Below are 19,663 nucleotides of genomic sequence, written 5' to 3' on the forward strand. Positions count from 1 at the left end.
TTTCATACATAAAAGGAAAGGGAGAATGGCCAGACTGGCTATGAAGATTCCACATAGGCTAAGACCAAGGCTTCAGTGGCTCAGTGGCTCAGATTAAAGTTGATGTTCATCAACATTAGTAAATAAAAAATACCACAAAGACATACTTACAGCTGCAAACCAGTATGGTAGTTTGGGAACAGGGCTTTCACCTAACCTTCTGGTGTCTCTAACAAAGTTGTAGAAACCCACACAGTCTTGGGATGCTTTAAGGCTGAGCTTTTGCAAGGTGCGTAACCAGAGTCTCAACTGCAGCTCAGGTCACCCAATCCCCAGTTTCACCAGAGGGACCCAGACTCTCAAATGCAATGAAGAGGTGCACATGCATGGACAGAGAAGAGGGGTTTTCAGTCTTGTAAGGGATCTGGATCTTTTTTTTAAAAAATCATTTTGTTTGTTTTAATGTGCATATGTTCATATGTGAGTGCAAGCATGTGTATGTATGTACAGGGGCCAGAGGACAAGCTCCAGTGTAGGTCCCTGCCTTCTGTTTGGCTTGTGGCTTAGTTACTGTTCCATTGCTGTGAAGAGACACCATGTACAAGAAAACTTATAAAATAAAGCATTTTATTGGGGGCTTTCTTACAGTTTTAGAGGGTTAGTTCATGGTCACCATGGTGGAAAACATGGCAGCAGGCAGGCAGGCGTGGTGCTGAGAATTTACATCTGAAGCCTCAAAGCCCACACCCATTGATAATAGGCTGCACTTCCTAATTTTTCCCAGACAGTTCCCCCAGGGTTATCATTTAAACGTATGAGCCTATGGAGACCATTCTCATTCAAACCACCAGTTTGAGAGCATCTCTTGTTGAGCACAGCCTACGCCAGGCTAGCTGGCCCACAAACTTCCAGGGAGTCAAGTCACTTGTTTCCACCTTACATCTCATTAGGGGAACTGCACTGGGATGTCTGGAATACAGACAAGCACATCACCACATCCAGTTTAAGTGTGTTCTGAACTTGGGTCCTTATGCTTTTGTAGCAAACACTTTACCCAAAGGCCATCTCCCCAGCCTCTAACCGCGTACTAGAAAGTCTGTCCCTGGTGCCCTCTGTGGCTTAGGTTCTACTTGATATCCTCACTAAGTACAAAGAGCTACCTGGCCAGAGGGGTCTGAAGGGTAGGGAAGACAGCACCACATCCTGAGGACAGAGGATGGATCGGGAGGAAAAGCCTGAAGCGAGGTGGAGAGTCTGGTCAAGGGACAGGTTGTAAGCTGGAGCAGGAGCCTAGGGATCTGGCTTGAGCTTTGTGCTAGGCTCGGGGGAATTAATACTGGGGCTCTGAGGCTGCTGCAACTGTCAGCCTGTGAGGCTTGAATTAAAGGTCAGACCCTATAATAAACCTTCAGGAAGCCGAGATCTTTAGGACCACAGAGGACCAGGGAGTTTTCAAGGCCTGCTTACTCCACCCGGAAGGAAATTTCAGAAATTGCCAGCTTCATTTTTAGGGTCAGTGAAAGGAAAGAACATGACCTCAGTTCTTGGGACTTCTCCAAAGTCAGCCAGCCCCAAACCTTCCGCTTGATAGTCTGAGAACCAGCATTCCAAACAGCTGGATGATACACCAGCAGGGGACTCGTTTGCTCACTCTACATCCAATCCAACCAAGCCTCTGGCTCTACACAACTGTGAAATCCATTCTCCCTGCACTGCCCCACCCTGCTCATCCAAGACACACATCCTCTTTGACTACTTTGACCTCTACTCAGGATGCTTCCTTCCTTGAAACGTGAACCTGAGCATATCGCTCTTCTCCAGGAAGCAATCTGTGACTTCTCAGGCCCCCCCTCCATCTTCACAGAGTTTACTGTCCTCATTCTTAAGCACACATCTTGATTGCAGCTCTGAGAAAATGGGTACTGGCTACTACTTTCCTGATCAATCACAGCATTGTAATCAATATGATGTGGCCAAATGGCCATAACCTCTCTGGATGATAGCTGAGGTCAAGAAGAGTTAACACAGTGCTAATGCCAAGCCAACTGTGTCCAAACCTCTTCTTTCATTGGAATAGATGAGAACATAAAGAGTTTTAGGCATCCAGTGGTCGCACTCTGCCAGGACATCTCCTTCAAAGTAAAAGCCATAACAACAGGAGAAACTGTGGAAGAGCACGCGCTAGACCCTGGGTTCAATCCTCAGCACCAAAATAAATGAATTTTTTTTTTTTTAAAAAGGAAGCAAAAGATAAATTGCTTCTAGAAAGGAAGCAGTCCTCCTTGGATTCTGGAGGACACATTGCAATCCTAGGAGCTCTCTCTGGTAACATCGAAAGTCACCAGCTTGCAGTGAAGCCTCAAATGGAAAAGGTCTCTCCAGGCGGCACAGATGGCTGGGTAATGGCCTGGCACCAACCAAGCTCTTAAAATGTAAGAAGCCCTATGTACTGGAACTACCAGCAAATGTGAGAAATACAGCATGGACCTCTCTGTAAACACCAGAGAGCTAATAGGCAAGGCCCCTGGGCTCTAGAGTGAAGCTGGGCCATCTGTAGCAGAGATTTTTGAGAAATAGCTCCTGTCACATGACTAGGTCCTCCTTTTGATTACATTCTTGACCATCAGGTGACCCGACACCAGGACTGTTATGACCTGCCAAGGTAGAAATGTTGCCCCAGCTTATTTGCTGATGAACCAGGTAAAGGGCCTAAAATGGGGCAGTGGCTGCATGACAGACAATTTAAGGGTCATCTTGAAGGACCAGAGACGCTGCCCAGGTTGCAGAGCTGCAGGTATGCACCTGCTCAGAGCGAGGGGCACACAGGACACTATTTCACACTCCTAGACCAGGACCTTTGAACTAGGACTATCGCTTCCAGAACCCAGGAAAGAATAGGTTTGGCTGGTTTTAGACAAGATCTGGTAGAGGCACAAGGGGTGTGTGGTAGTGGTGGACACTTAAGAGTGCACAGAACATCAAGGCCTTTGTTTCATACCAGAAAGCATTGCCACAAAGGAAAACCACAAAAACAGAGTAGACTGGCCATCATGGGCAAATGCACTGAGCACACGAATGCCACTGCTGACGGAGGAGGGGGGCCAACGGTGCAGAGTCCCGAATACCAAAGGCTCTGCTGCCACATATTCAAGTGGCATGCATGCCTTCACACATAAACAAAATTACTTTTTAAGAATTATTTCCTATAGTGAGAATTTCACCTGCATTTATATTATGTGCAATCATGTTCATGCCTGGTGCCCATGGAGGTCAGAAGAGGGCGTAGGACCCCATGGAACTGGTTGTGAACCACTGTGTGGGTGATAGAAACTGAACCTGGGTCCTCTGTCAGGGCAACAAGTGCTCTTAACTGCTAAGCCATCTCTCCAGTCCTAATTTTAAATTGAAAAATGGAAAAAAAAAAAAAAAAGTAAATCTAGCAGCTGTTGGCAGGGAGGCCACTGGACTGCAGGGGGAAGGGAGCACGTATTTGGGGCTGGTAAAGGTCTCGACCTGAGTGCTAACTACAAGATGCCCACGCTCTAGTGAGTGCTTCACTGAGTTCATCTGCTTGCTTGCTTGCTTGCTTGCTTACTTGCTTGCTTCCTTACCCAGAAATCTTGGTGTTGGAAGCATGGGATGAGAACAGGCACAGATGCTAAGGCAGGAAGGGTGGTATGCTGGGCAAATAGGATCCAGCTTGCCCAGAGCTGCTACAGAGGCTTGAGCGAGCCCCATGCAGGACACAGCCAACTCCAGGGTCCTTGAGATCTTGAGCTCCTGGATGTGGCTGCTCTCTTACTTCATTCCTCATTCCAACGATGATTAAACACACAACAGAAAGGGACACTTGCAGCAGAAAAGCCTGAATTTAAGAAACATGTCCACACTCACCTTCTCAGGAACACTCTCTGCTCAGGGCTGACCCAAGCTCCCTCACTGAAATGCACAGCTGACATCTGGCTGCTGTACATCTGGCCTTGCAGAACCACAGCGGTGGCCAGCTGTCTGAAGTTAGGCCTGTCCCACATTCATCCCACAGACAGTATGAGAGCTGGCTCAGGTTATAAGCGCCTAAGAACTGGGATGGTTAGTTTTAACTGTGAACTTGACACAACCTAGCATCACCTAGGAAGACAGTCTGTGAGGGGTTATATAATGAGGTTGACCTGTGAAGGGTTTTCTTATTTGAGTTGAGGTTAAAGACTCACCCAGAATACAGGTGGCTCCATCTCATGGGCTGGGTCCCACACTGAATGAAAAGGAGTGAGCTCATTACTGGCATGCACTAATTCACTCATTCATTCATTCATTCTCATTACTGTGGATGTGAGGATGTGAATTACTTCAAGCTCTGTGGCCTTAGCTTCTCCACAGTAACTACAACCTGAACTAAATAAAGCTTTCCCCCTAAACTGCTTCTGTCAGTTATTTTTATCACAGCAATGAAGACTAAAACCGTATTTCCTGGGAATTCAACTTTTCCAGGCCTTGGTTTCCTCCCAACCCTGGGGAAATCTCCATTTGCTTTGCAGAATGTCTGTAAAGCCCTGGTGTTAGGTGTGCCCAGGCGTAAGCTCACACCATGCACACATACAGCTGAGCATCATGCTAGCCTTTCTAGGGGGCCAAAAATTCTCCTTCTGTACTCCAGAGACACAGCCCAACCTCTTCTCTCTTCCTCTCTTCTACCTGCAAAGGAGCTGAGGTCTCAATTTGTAGCCCACTCACTCCCCCTGCTGGCAGGACATCACAGTGTGGATTTCCTGAAGCCTCCTTTTGCTTATCTCTTGCAAAAACATCCTGTGCTCACTGCCTCACAGAAGACAGACATGTGCTTCCTGCCCTATAGGTGCTCAGAGCCCAGGGACGGCCCAATATGGGGCTGGCTGCAACAACCAAGTAATGATATCTGCATTGTCTGCCAAATTCTAAGAAACTGTTGGGCCACAAGGACAATGACAGCTGCCTGGGAGGTTGGGGAAGACATCATAGCAGCTGCCTCCTAAAGTAAACACTGCACAATTTTCAGGCAAAGGGGAACCAAAGAGAGCAGTACATGCAGAACCAGAAGAGAACACAAAAGAGGACAACACCGGGTTTGAGGGGTTCTACATGCTTAAGCCACTTCTGGAACGTTCTGCCAGAGGAGCCTGGTTGAAAATAAAAATTTAGCTACGTGTAGTGGCACATGCCTTTAATCCCAAAAAATGGAAGTCTCAGAACCAACAACAAAAAAAAAAAAAGAAAGAAAGAAAGAAAGAAAGAAAGAAAGAAAGAAAAAAGAAAAAGAAAGAAAAGAAAAGAAAAAAGAAAAATTTAGCTGTTTACTAGGGTCCTAAGGCTTTTCCACTGTTATTCCTGACAGAGCAAACCCTTCACTAGAGAAAGGGCTTTTACACCACACACACGCACACGCACACGCACACACAACCTGCATGTGTTAACAGAGGGCAGACAGGGCCACCCGTGTGCTATGCTCCTACTCAGTCTCCTACCCTTCTCAAGAAATGGCCCAGTATCATCGATTGAGTGACAATCTTTGTAAGCTTGGCCAGGTTTCCTCACTCTGCAGCGGAGAACAATCTTTCCACATCCCTCCTCATTGGCTGGCTCAATTAACTTTGAAAGCCTTGGGCACCAGATAGGGAAGGTGCGTGGACTTAAGTCCTCAGGAGCATCCTAGACAGTCCAGACCCCAGCCAGCTGGGGAGAGAGATGCACAGTCTGACCCTCAGGAAGAACACACTGTACCATCCACAACCCACATACCCATGAAAGCCAGTGACCAGTGAGATTTGTTTCAGGTGTTTTATTAAGTGGGCCATACTGTAGCTGGTTTCTAAGTTGCAAAACAACATAAATTGAACAGTAATAACATAGCCAGTTAGACTGACAAGCTTTTCCTTCTTTTAAAGAAAAAAAAAAAAGAAAAGAAAAACAAATACTTAAAACACACAATGGCAGGTTAAATAAATAAGATAGATGAAGAAAAGACAAACCTGTTAAACATGCTCATGTTTACTTCTGTGCAACTTTGTGCCAACAGGAAACATGATTTTCTGCATGTAGCACAATGACATTGTCCTGGCATATCTCCTTCCCAAATAATACTGACAAAAAAAGGGGAAGGGGGGAAACGGATGTGGAGCTGACTCGGCAGTGCTTGATCAGAGGCACTGCTAAAAATCCCTTTGATTGGAGCATGGGATGTCCCACTCGCACACCTGTGCATGGCCTGTGAAAGCCAGATAGCCAGAATAATGTTAATATAGAAAACATTAGTTTAAAAACGATGTGGAATGGCCTCATCGACGTGACGGGGCGGCATGTGGAACAGCCCCACACATGTTGCAGGCTCAGTCTGGGAGGCCACAGGCTCCCAGCGTGCGGCCATGCAAGGGAGGCACCAGCTTCAAAACAAGCAGCACCAACCTTGCCCCTCTTCTGTCTCTTTCACATGAAAGTGTGTAAAAAGCAGGTCAGCAAATAAACTCTAAAATAGATTATTTTTTTTCCAAAAATCCTCTAATTTTCTTTTTACAGTAAGTATACATATCCTCTCTGTCCCCCATAACTTGCTTAGGTCCCTTTGGGATGAAGAGGCAGAGCTGTAGGGAGTCTTTCTGGGTCCTGCTGCTGGCTGGTGCTCGAAGGTCAGATGTCAATGCCTTTAACGAGGGAAGTGTCCAGTGTGATGTTGAATTCTTGCAGGGTCTGCAGCACTCGGATCAAGGAATTGACAAGTGTGTGGTCCTTGATCAGCGCCACGTCCTCATACATGTGCGCAGTGATAGGGCAGTCGGCCAGCAAGGCTATCCAGTGGTGCAGGAGGTGATCTCTGGCAGGGTGGGAGTGATCCAGGTAGGTCAAAGCAAGAGAAAAGAAAGACACAGGCCAAGGCCAAGTTGGGGGTTGGAGGGATCCTCGAACTTAGTGAGAGGACGAAGAAGCTGTACCCCTCCCCCATAGCCCTACTTCCCTCTCTAAAGGAGCTTGCTTTCCACCACTCAGCCCTAGGGATAACCCAACATAATTATCCCTGTCAGCTGCCTCTCTTTCTCCACCTCTTTCATCTCCCTAGACAACCTAGCACATCAGTTACTAGGCAGATGTGACACACCTCCCCCCATCAAACAGAGGTCCAGAACATTCCTTTTCTCCACAGCTAACACCACACACTAACATCACCAGAAGTGCTAAGACACGTGACACTTCCCATGTGCCAGTTGTTGCAAGAGATTTAGTTTTCATGACAGCACCACCTGCATGCAATGCCACCAAACAGTACAAAATGTTGGATCCTCTGGAACTTTTGTTAGTAGCCATGTGGGTGCTGGGAACCCAACTTGGGTCCTCTGCAAGAGGAAAGGGTCCTCTTAACCACTGAGCCATCTCTCTCCAGCATCTTACTTACTTTTGTGTTGTTGAGATGGAGTTCTTACTATGTTGCTCATGACAGTCTTGTATTTCTAGGTTCAAGCAATCCTCCTGCCTTAGCTCCCCAGTAACTGGGGACAGAGCCATATAGTACTCAGCTCAGAGTCTGTATTAACTGCTACACCGACTCTCCTGCACACGGCCTGAATACCCTGCCTCTAGTCTATCTGGCCTTCCCACTCTCTCAGTGCTGTCCACTCCAATGCATATTACCCATGATGTCAGCTCCACATTATCTCAGACTTCTCATTAAACAATGCAGCCCTAATACAGAAGGAATTTTCTCCATCCCAGGTCTTGGAGCCCCCCCCCCCCCCGCTTCCTTCTAAATGTGCTCCCTATCACGGCCTCATTCTGCATGTCATTTCCTTCCATTAAAGCCCCACCCAAACACCTCCTCCTTCCTGAAGCTTTCTTGGGACTCTCTCCTCTCTAGGGTTTTCGCACATCCTATGAGGGGTAGAGTTTGATGATGTTTGACACCTTTTACTTTTAAACATGACCAGTAAACATCCCAGCTCAGTTTTCTTCCTACCACTTTTCATAAGGCCCCTGAAATTCAAATGTTTACTGAAAAATAACTATACATATTTACTTCCAATGTCCCCAACAGGGTGGTTTTGAACCTTCCCATCAAGATGTGGCCTCCATCTTCCTTAATCATACATAGTCTACTTCACAGGTCCCACAAACACACAAGATACATAAGAAAATCAACAGCCTAAAGGGGCCCTCCAAGGCAGGGCCATGGCAGTGCCTACCCTGCAGGACAGTGCCCACCCTATTGCAGCATCTGAATATTAGCTGCTGTACACTCTGGCCCTGTAGTACCTGGCTCCCAGGCACACCAGCATCTGAAATTTGCCATCCTTGCCGATGTTCCGGGGCGTGTTGTTGACTGCAGTGACAAAGCGGCAGAAATTGCGGGCCCGTGTGTGCCAGTTTTCTTCTGGAACTACATCATTCTGCTCTAATGTCTCATAATAGGTTTGTGCTTTCTCTGTGAAGAGAAGAAAAGCTGTGACAATGGCTCCTCAAACCCTGCCCTGCAGGCCAGGGGCTGTGGACTCTCCAAACCCACACAAGCAACTTCAGGAGACCAAAGCAAGTATCCTAATGTCAATAAGCATATTTAAAACTAATGCCTAGTTTTAGATTTTATTTATGTAGCCCTTAGCATGAGCATGCTCTTTTCCCTTTATCTGAAGGGACAAGAAAACTCTGAGGACTGTCTCCTGCATAAAAATTCTCCACACAGGGTTTGGGATTCAATACTCTCAACTGTCGTTTTGGCTCTACAGGGATAGAGAGTGAGGAATTGGGATGAGAGCTGCTCAGAACCTCTTTTGGTCAAGTTCTCAGAGGTAAGGCTCATACCAACAAGCATGGGGTTGGTGTGCTCGCCCATCATTTTCTCCCTACAAGAAAAGCTGGGCAAACAAATAGCAGACCTAACTAAGGGCTGCCTGACTTGGCTTCTTCAGCTAACCTATATGCCATGGGATGGAAAGACCTCCACATCAACATACTTTTCCTACTCTTCAATCCTAGACCAGCTTACCCAGGAAATCCCAAATGAAGACATTTTTGAAGAGCCGGGGTGATTTAAATCCATGCTGGAAAGCTTGTTCCAGTGCTGAAACGAGACCACACTCTCCACAAAGCAACAGTGTCAGGCTGCCACGCTAGGAGAGAAAAGAGGATAAATGACAGGTGGGTCTCAGCTGAGCTGCCCTACCACTACTACATCCTTAAACCTAGAGCCAGGCCAGGAGGAAGCAAACCAAACAGCTCTTGTCTGTTGTCTAGCACCAACCACAATGGCTGGCATACTCTTTCAGTGAAGAACTGGTGATGGGCATGTGATAGAAGAGGCCACACAAAGCCAGTGTATTCATCATTTGGATAGACACAGCAAATCCAGAAAAAGACAGGAAGAGGTTGTGTTTACTGGAGGACCCCAGAGACTCCACTTAGCCATCAATATGGAGGGCAAACAAAACAACTGAGGCAAAGGCTCCTGAGGAAAGAGTCCAATCCCATCCCAAAACAGGCAAGGCATATGCTGTACTGGACTCTGGCTAGGCATGGGAATATGCGCCTATAATCCCAGCACTCGGGAAGTGGAGGCAGGAGACTGTCACAACTTTTGAGAGCAGGATGGGCTACATAAGGGGTTCCAGGCTAGCTTGAGATATTCCAGAAGACCTTGTTGATGACTCTGGACTGGCCAGAGCACAGGGACATTGAAGAGCATAACAAGGTGACTGCAATATCAAGAAGACTCCCCTGGGCTAGAGGGCAGGAAGGCTCACTCACCTCTTTCTCAGGTTTATGGAAGTGCTTCACAATGCCATTGACTGCCTCCCCAATGGACTCCTGGATCTGTCCAGTGTTCAGCTCTGAGAAAATCAAGGAGACAGCCAAAGTAACCTCAGAGGTTACCAAGCAGGAGACTGAGGACACAGAATAGAACTGGCCCATGGCAGAAGCAGGAGAGTGAGAACTCAGAAAGCAGAGTCTCTCGCCCACCTACTTCTGCAGAGACAGCTCTTCCCGAAACTCTTTGGGGGCAAAGTCAAGCTAATCGGGTTCTGTCTCAATGAGGAGCTGGCCCAGTTTACTTTCCACTTCACTCTGGAGCTCTTGGTTTCCGTAAGAGAGCTGTGACTTGGCTGTGAACAATCACCGGGAAGGAGGAAATCAGAAATGACCTCTCTCTCTCTGACATACAGGACATGGAAAAACAAGACAGGTCATCAGTCTCCTTCCAAGTCCCCAAAGCAAGGGCCACACACACATGATGATCAAGAGAGGGATGGCTTTGCCAGCATTGGTGGCTCCTGCCACACTCTATCCAGCAGGGGAAGCTGCAGAGTGAGGCCAGGGCCCTCAGAGACCTACCCATTTCCAGACTTTCCTCCTACTCACTGGGCTTATTGTTGGGCGAGATGGTCACAAGTCTCCGGATGACACTGGGGGACTGCTGTAGCGGCGGAGTGCGACATGGCCTCTCATCCACCTCGGGTAGAGAAGTGAGCAGCTCCCCAACAAGCACACGCTCCAGGCTTCCATCGTCCATACCCTTCCCCAGCCATCGGCCACACGGAAACCTACAGGTAAAACAAAGGTCTGTGAGAGCTACTCATTCCTCCAGCATCCTCCTCTGCTACTCAGCGGCGCCAGCAACAAAGCCAATCAATCTATGGGACAGGTCACAAAACCAGACTAGGGGCTCCTGGACTCTCTCTGTCCAACAGTAATGTTCACTGGAATTACCTGAGTGGCTTGGGACACATGTCCATCAATACCATACATGTTTACTCAGTTGGAAACCATCTGGATCTTTCAAATACAAGGCAGAGTCAAAGGAAAATCACCAGGACTATCAAACCTTAAGGGGGCTCCTTGAGAAGCTCATACTCAATTCTGAAAGACAGCCCCAGGGGTCACACTCAGGGTCACTCACTTGTAGGTATGTCCTGTGATCTCATTCCTGACCATCACATATTCCACAAGCCATTTGGCATACAGCCCAGAATTGTCATGGCCAATCTGGACAGTGGTGAGCTTCCCCAGGTTCTGGCACTGAGGGAATAAGAAAAAGAAGCCAGGTCAGAAAACCAGGAGTGGCAGTCCTTGGAGGCACAAATCTGACTGGCTGGCTGCCGCCTGGCTCAGCATCTGTAGGAGCAGGGCTCACAACTCCACCTACTGCAAGTTTTGGCAGACCAGCATTGTCTCCTAGACAGCTCGTGGCTGAGAAAGAAGATGCTAGCCTTAAAGGAAGACCAGGGTCTGGGGTCAAAACACTCCAGGTTGGTCTTTCAGCTCAACAAATACCCGTGTGTAACAGTTAAAGAACTCTGCAGAACTCCCCAACAATTCAGCCCATTCCGACATACGCCCTCGTATACAAGTTCTGACATATAAACTCCTTCCAGCAAGTGACTATGTACAAGGTGCAGATTCTTCCCTCTAGGTCAAGGCTAGTCCTGGCCTAACATTGTCTCAGAACAGGTCCACTGTGCGGATACACAAGGCTGTGAAACAAGGCCTCTATGACGCCCTGCAGAAAATTCCTATAGCAGCTGTTACAAACTGGGATCACCACAAAGCCTTGGGTTGGAACCCCAGATATCTATCACATACCTCAAAAGTCATCTCTAGCACATTCCTGGGAATCTGTAGGATCTGTGTTTCACCCAGTTCTCCTGATATACAGATCCATGGATTGGCAGTGAACATGGAGCCTCCCAGCTTCTTGCTTGGTACAATCAAAATGTGGTATGGAATCACTGTTTAGAGAACCACAGAGGTTAAGGTGGGGATTGATGGGAGGGACCCTGACCTACTCCAGCTTCAGGAACAACACTGGTATGACTGAGCTCCCCCCCCCCCCCCCAATGCTATTGCCAGCAGATTCCCTGGCTGCTTTGCATATCAGCATTGCTCTTATTCTTCCCTGGGTTGCCACCCAATAAAAAACAAGCCTATCTGCAGGCTCAGCTTTAAGTGCAACCAACTCCTAACTGAATTTCATCTCAGAGTGCATTGCAGTCTCTGAACCCAATAACATAATGATAATATTGAGCTTAGCAGTCTACACAGCTGCCACCTCTCTTTCAGGGCACAGAGAGGAAAACAGTTTATCCTAGGTCTTTTAATTCCAGTTCACTACTACTGCTACCAAGCCCATAGTCCTACTCTCTGGGAAGGAAGATGGGACAAAGATGAGAGAAGAGTGTGAGCTGCTGAGCAGTGTGGCTGGTCAGAGAACTGGCTATGGAGAAAATTCAAAAGCTACCAAGAAAAGAATCTTGGCATCATAGAAAGATGAAGCTCAAAGACCTTAGAGTATTTTGAACCCTCCTCCTCTAAAAATATGGAGAGTGAGGCCCACAGCTCTGCACACAGGAATTTAATGAGTTAGGGGCAGGGCTGGCCTGGCATAATGGCCTACTGCCGCATGGTGTTCTTTCTGCTACTTCAGGAAGACATCTTTCTCTCTGGGGCTACTCTAAATCTGTAATGCTGAGACACTTCTGAACAGAAGGAGAACTCTTCAGAAGTATTCAGGATGGAAGATAAATGCAGCTCCAGCACACTTCATATCCTTAGGCCTCATGAACAGTTTGTGGAACAACACTGACTGACATCATGACAAACAAAAGGATGAGGACAGAAAGTTCCAAGAAAGCAGCCACCTAGAAGGAGCTGTTCCTTCTTACCTCCCCCACGGAAGCACAAGGCAAACAGATAACACAAGGGGGCCAGGCACTGAGGTGTACACCAGTATGCCAAAGGTAGGGGCAAGGAGGACTACCATGGTTTGATGCCAGTCTTGGCTACCCGAAGAGACTCCTTTTCAAACATCAAGATAAATAAATAAATAAATAAATAAATAAATAAATAAATAAATAAATAAATAAATAAATAAATGGAAATAAAGTACAAAGGAGACAGCAAGCCTGGTTTGATGCCAGTCTTGGCTACACGAAGAGACTCCTTTTCAAACATCAAGGATAAATAAATAAATAAATAAATAAATAAATAAATAAATAAATGGAAATAAATGGAAATAAAGTACAAAGGAGACAGCAAGCCTGGGTAGGTCCATGACGCCTGGCTACAACAGGCCATTGAGACTGGAGCAGAGCTACTCACGAATGGTTGTAAAGACGTTGGTGAAGCAGAAGTAGTCCACTGCGTTGAAGGAGAGCAGGTGATAGAGGAACTGCTCCTTCTCGTCATCACAGCGCAGGAAGGCGTAACGCTTGTACAGCTTCCTGTCAGGCAGTAGCAAGACATCAACACATCAATCCCCAGCCAAGAGGACAGGAAAGAAGCTAAAAGTGCTCACTTTCACAAGTAGATGGGTTAGAGAAGCAAGAGGTGGCAAGCCTCAAGCTCCTTAGGACCTCTTCATAAAGGATGGAGACTAGCCATTCTTTATGGCTGATGCTAGAGGCTTAAGCCACAGCAAGTCCAACAAAATCACATGCTGTATGTTGCTATACTGTCACAGCAGACAGGCCATGGAATCTCCTTTTCTGAACCAAAGCCCAAACTGCAAAACCATTGGAGATAACACAGACACTCTCAGGCTTCTAGTTAGGCTGTCATCTTAGTGTATGGCCACGAGTACAACTGACAAGAGGTCTGCAATAACCATTCATTATCAGGCCACATCTCAGGCCTTCTGAAGGCTGAGAGCAGAGTCAGAACCCTGCTTCTACCTCAGATCCACCTTAAGAGCAAGGGTCAAAACACCAAAGGCCAATTCCTTTGCCTACTTCTAAGCCCTCCATGTTTCAACAACAAGATATCTTCCATAAATAATAGGAATACTTGTCAAAGAGACACACACAAGGAAGAGGAAGACAACATCCTCGATGCCTTACTACAATCACCAGCACCCAGGGAAGTTATAAAGCACCTTACCCACAGCCTGCCCTCAAACAAACTCTCCTAAGTGACAGAATAAATTGAATAAACACCAAGGTATACAACTACATAGGGGTTACTAGATAAAAGGCCCTCTCTGGGTATTTAAGAACAGTGAGCTTCAATAGTCCTGTCATGTTTTCTAGATCAAGAGGGTCTAGAGGACAGTAAAAACCCAGACAGTTGTTCTAAATTACAGGAGAAAGGGTGTATGGAAATTAGGGTGGATAGAGGTGAGAGCCCAGAAATGATCAGGTAGCAACAGGGTTGGAAAGTTAGGCTAGAACAAAATAAAGGGTTGTATCCTTAGGCCAATTTTAGGAAGTTTAGTTAGTGCGGTGGGAGGCTGTGAGAACGATGACTGAAATACAGAAGAGGAGAAGAAACCAAAGAGCCAGTAAGGGCAGAACAGTGGAGTCAACCCTGATTATTCTGGGTGACAGATGTTGGGGGAGATGTTAAGATGTTCAGAGAAAACAGCAGCAACATTTTGCAAACTAAAGGGAAGTTAACCACATGATATAAAGCCTGACTTTATCTTCTCCAAGCTACTCCTAAGGTCTGAATGGAAATAAACGCAGAACTGGGGCTCAGAAGAATGGTCAGAGCTTCAGAGGTGGAGTCACCTGCTTAGAGGCAACTGAAGTCATGAGTGAGTGAGATCACCAAGTGAGCAGAGCAAGACAGAGACAAAGAACAGCATGTCTGCAGAGGCTGGAAGACTGTGGAAGCCAGCATCCTGCAAAGAGCAGGGGAGAAAGAAAACAGGAGACAGGATGGTGAGATGGCTCAGTGAGTAAAAGGGCCTGTTGCCAAGTCTGAAGACCTGAGTTCCACCCTGAGACCCACATGATGAAAAGACAGAGTTGTCCTCTGATCTACACACCCACACACGCGTACAATAAATATTTTAATTTTTAAAGAAAAAAAGCAGAAGAGTAAAGGGTAATTGCAGCCATACCACATTACATAGCAGTTTCAAGGTAAGGGGAGCACCATGCAGCACCAGTCACCACAGAGAGGCCAAAGTAAGAGGAACACTATACAACACAAGTTACCATGGAGAGGCCAAGGAGATCTGAACTCACAACAAGGGAGCTAACAGTCTCCAAGCTACCAACAGTGGTGAAATCTAGCTGAGAATGCCAGAGGCTAAAGAACATTCTATCAACACTGACTGTTCCAAGGCTTTTCTGCTCCTGCCTGGAAAGCCAGGCACACATTTTACAGGCACTGACCGATTCCTTCCAGATACTAAGCAACGTGCTCAGCACTGGGAAAGGCACACAATTCAGCTTCTCAATGTAAGCAAGCTCTAATAAGCATAAAACAATTACAGAGTGTAACACATTTTCTAAGGTAAAGGAAGGCCCAACAAATGCTGTGTCAAAGCAAATGCCTGCCTGGAGGACAAACGGCCTTGACGTCCAAGAAAACTCTGGTAAAGAAAACTTCATACTAGTCCTAAAGGAACTGGCCATGGAGAGAGGATGGGAATAGAGTCATCCCAGTCAATAGGAGCAACTGAAGATGGCTGAGAAGGAGGAACAGTTGAAAAGGAGGCATGGTTGAAACCCTCAGTAAACTGGGAGAAAGATGAGGATATGAGACAGAGGGCGCTACAGGTTGGGCACAGATTGAGTAATTCCCTAAAAGCCTCTTGTGCTCCAATTCAGCCCCAGTGTGGTGAAAGGTCAGATGTAAAGGAATCTAATCGGGTCAGGGAACATCACTCTCATGAAAGCAGCAGGAAACCATAAAGTGAGACCACTTCATGCAATGTCCCTTCGGATCTAGCCATTACCTTTTCTATGCTGTGATATAGCTAGGAAAGGCCTTGCCACAGGCCAAATAGATGTGGCAGCCTGATCCTGGACTTCCAGCACCTCACTTATTGTGAAGTAAGTAAACCTTTTCTTCTTTATAAAATATCCAAAATAGGGTGGTCTGTTGTAGCAACGACATGTGAGCTAATACCTAAGGATGTGCTTGAGAGACTTTCCTCACTTCTAAAACGCAATCTGTTGATGCAAACCTCATTTTCTGCTCGCTGGAGTAGTCACTGGGGTCAAGAACTGGACACTGAGTGCATTTTAAGCTAATGTCCTCTAACAGGACTACAGTTTTTAAAAACACAAGATTAGGGCTGCAGACTTACTGGGTAAATGGTACAACATTTGTCCAGCGTGTAAGGTTCTTAATCCCAAATACTACAAAAAAAGGAAAAGAACAAAAAAAGGAAAAAGAGAGAGAGAGAGAAAGAGAGAGAGCCAGATGTGCTGAAAAGACAGAGTTGAGTCATCTGAGAGGCAGAGAAGGGAGGGAACCATGGGAAGAGATGTGGGCAAACAGGAGACTGTGGCTCTGGCAAGTGTAAGCCCCTGGGCATCCTTTCTGTCCTAAAGGGAAGTATGGAGGGAGAGGTTCTAGGCGTGCTATCTGAAAGATCTGAGCAGACTCAGATAAGGAAGAAGGAAAGGGAACTAACTGGCTGTTCTGCTTGGCCTTGGGCTCAACAGAGACAAGGGGTAACTCAGAAGTTCCCTTGAATTCTCCAACCCTTTGCTTCTCAGGACAAAAAAGTATACAGAACATAGAAAAGCCTCGTGGCCAAAGGTTCCAGGAAGGAGAACAGCACTGCTAGTTCCGCGTATACAGACTGAAGGCAGGGGAAGCAGAAAGCAGAAGTATGAGTCTGCAGATGCAGGGAGGTGCACACATGGTGAGTCTGCAGCTTAACTCTGGCTGGCTGCTGCTGCAGCAGCATGATGAACTCGCCCTTCCCAGCCCCAACTCTCTAGTCTACCTGCCAACCTTGGAGCCTGGCCTTACTTGGTGAGCTCGTGGTCTGAGAGAAGCTGCTTCAGGTGTCTGGACAGTAACTTCTTCTCCATGGACAGCCGCACCCACGCTCTGGCTTTTCCCACATCAGTCTTGATTTCCCCAATATTCTGGATGTGCCTAAGAGAAGAGGTGTAGGGTGGGATGGGAAATGAACAGAGTCCAGGCACAACAGCCCCTTTCCACATAGGAGTCTTTCTAACTCTTCTCTGTGGCTTTGCCAGACACATTCTCACAATTTTGGGAAAAAGAACAGATAATATAGGTTTCAGCAAGCCAGGCTAATGCCAAGCCCCATTAGTGTAAGATACCTATGCTCTTTCTCCTGGTATAGGCTGCAACATGCCAGGAAAACTACCTTTTTATAAATATACAAAGACCAATAGTGAAGACTCCTAGTTAGCTGAACTAGTTGAAAGCTTTAACAGACACAGAAATCCTGTAGGCTGAGCATCACACCCAAGCAACAGCAGAGACAATGCTTAGGGATGCTTAGGTCCTCCCAGGGAACTGTAGTTTGTCCCTTGGCAGTAACTACCATAACCTTCCTGAGAAATTCTGAGGTTAATTTAGTGGTGAATTTATGAATGAGCAGACAGACCTCATGTCCTGAATTAGGGAGATCCTCAGGGGAGACATGACAGCACTGGCATCAGACTTTCTCCGTTCTGAATCAAGAAGTATTCCTGAAACAACAAAGATGGTCATCTCCAAAGAGACCCTGAGTATCCAAATAGCTAACGACTCTTTTACATGTCAAACCACAAATTGCTACAGCAAACAACTGGCTCCATCATTAATACATTAAGTAGCCATTTCACAAATATTGTTAGGTTTCTAACAGAAATCAGATTTTAAACTTTTGCATATTATTTACTTCTTGGATAATCTGAAGGTATCACAGGCTACATTTAACAGAGGAAGACATGGCAGAGTTGACACCTAGCTCCCAGGTCATCATGAGCACATATGTCATGACCAGGGAACAGTACTTCCACATGAAGCTACTGCTCACTCCCAAGTTTGTCTTCAAGACAGCCAAGACAATGTTCCAGAATGAACCTGTTCCGGAATGCTTAGGTCCTCCGAGGGACAACTGACATCTCTGATCTGGTACCAGGTGCCATGTATACAGCTTAGTGTTTTCATCACCAAGCTGTTAAGAATAGTTTGCTAGCCGGGCTGTGGTGGCGCACGCCTTTGATCCCAGCACTCGGGAGACAGAGGCAGGCGGATTTCTGAGTTTGAGGCCAGCCTGGTCTACAAAGTGAGTTCCAGGACAGCCAGGGCTACACAGAGAAACCCTGCCTCGAAAAAAAAAAAAAGAGAGAGAGAGAGAGAGAGAGAGAGAGTCACAGTCAAGAAGTAAAAGGAAACAGTGCATGCAGCACATATGGGAAGGACACTTGAGGACAGCACGAGGGGCCCGAGATGAGCAGACAGGAGGTCTGCTCCTAACAGACATTTTCATTACGCCTTTTCTTTTTCATTAACTTACTGCATGATCTTACAACAATCTCATTCCTTTTTAGACTTCATTTTTTTTTCCTCATAAAGAAAAGAGAATGAACTAGATTATCCCTGGAGTCCCTACAAACACCAGGTTATATTTTTTAATTTGTTTTTGCTTTTGCTTTGTTTTGTGGGGTAGGAGTGAGGAGATCTAGAGAGAAGGCTAAGCAGTTAAGAGCACTGGCTACTCTTCTAGAGGACCAGAGGTTTAATTCCCAGCACACATATGGTGGCTCACAACTGGCTGTAACTCCAGTTCCACGGACCCATGCCCTGCTCTGGCCTCTATGCCTATGTCAGAGGAATTTAAAAAAAAAAAAAAAAGCTTCTTGCAAGCAGCAGGACCACAGTAAAACCCAGTTTTTCTGTTTTTAATTTACAGTCCATGTTTGAAGCCAAATTAGGCTGCTTGCTTTTACTGATCAAAAGGGTCCAGAAACAGATACTGAGAACATCATTGTGATGCAGGTGATGCTGTTTCAGCAAGCTCTGTGTGTGTGTGTGTATGTGTGTATGTGTGTGTACACTCTCTGGAGCTTGAGTTACACATGGTTGTGATCTACACACCATGGAGCTTGGAACAGAACTCTGGTTCTCTGGAAGAACAATGAACACTTTTTTTTTTTTACAAAAAGATTTTATCTTTCTTTCATGTCTACCAGTGCCTTGCCTGCATGTATGTGCACTGTATTTGTGCCTGGCAAAAAGAGGGGGTAGGGTTCCCTGGAGCTGTTAGCTACCATGTGGGTGCTAGGAACCAAACCTAGGTCCCCTGGAAGAGTAGCAAGTGCTCTTAACCACTGAGCCATCTCTCTCCAGCCCCACAACAAACACTCTTAGCACTAAGCTGAGATCTCTCCAGCACAGTGACTTTATTTTTTTAAAACATAAAACTTTATAAGTAAAAGCTTCAGTGATCTGGACACAGGAATTGTAATGATCGGTGTAGAGAGGGACAGGGAAGTGAGCTGGAACAGTCTACACAAGTGCACACACTGCCTTACCTGAGGTACTAAGGCTTCCTGATGTGAGTTTTCTCTGCCGGTTTTCCTGATAATGTAACAGATGGGACCACAAAGCTGATTTCCCCTGGAAGCAATGGGAGGGAGAAACAACTACTAATGATGTTCAACATGCAAAGAACAATTTTTTGCTAAAAATATTAGCAAAAACCACTTTTTGCTAAAAATGCTGTTTTAATTCCCCCAATACACACAACGGACATACATACACCCTCTCTACTAAAACCCAGGGGAGACAGAAAGAAGATAACAAAAGCTGAAATGATTTCCAGCCAGCATACAAAGGAGCTAAAAGGGGGCGTGTGTTCAAAGGGGTGTAAAAGACAACCTTGAAATGCTCTACTGGACAACGTCAGATCTTGTCCACCGTAAACCTACACACATACACACACACACACACACACACACACACACACACACAC

At 46.3% G+C, this 19,663-nt stretch overlaps 1 protein-coding gene across 2 annotated transcripts in view; it reads right to left on the reverse strand.

Moving 5' to 3' along the window:
• Window positions 1-5,776: 5,776 nt before the first annotated feature.
• Window positions 5,777-19,663, reverse strand: part of Dennd5a (DENN domain containing 5A) — a 63,578-nt gene continuing 49,691 nt past the window's right edge. For both annotated transcript variants that reach the window (XM_021220027.1, XM_021220019.2), the window contains 11 exons: window positions 19,224-19,308; window positions 17,309-17,393; window positions 16,699-16,827; window positions 13,087-13,208; window positions 11,572-11,717; window positions 10,889-11,007; window positions 10,351-10,532; window positions 9,739-9,821; window positions 8,981-9,104; window positions 8,251-8,419; window positions 5,777-6,820 (listed from right to left, as the gene is read on the reverse strand). In XM_021220027.1, coding sequence (XP_021075686.1) covers window positions 6,637-6,820; window positions 8,251-8,419; window positions 8,981-9,104; window positions 9,739-9,821; window positions 10,351-10,532; window positions 10,889-11,007; window positions 11,572-11,717; window positions 13,087-13,208; window positions 16,699-16,827; window positions 17,309-17,393; window positions 19,224-19,308 — 1,428 coding nt within the window. In that variant the 3' untranslated portion in view covers window positions 5,777-6,636. The remainder of the gene's footprint in view (window positions 6,821-8,250; window positions 8,420-8,980; window positions 9,105-9,738; window positions 9,822-10,350; window positions 10,533-10,888; window positions 11,008-11,571; window positions 11,718-13,086; window positions 13,209-16,698; window positions 16,828-17,308; window positions 17,394-19,223; window positions 19,309-19,663) is intronic.

The sequence above is a fragment of the Mus pahari genome, chromosome 1 (assembly GCF_900095145.1).
Source record: "Mus pahari chromosome 1, PAHARI_EIJ_v1.1, whole genome shotgun sequence".
NCBI classification, from domain to species: Eukaryota; Metazoa; Chordata; class Mammalia; order Rodentia; family Muridae; genus Mus; species Mus pahari.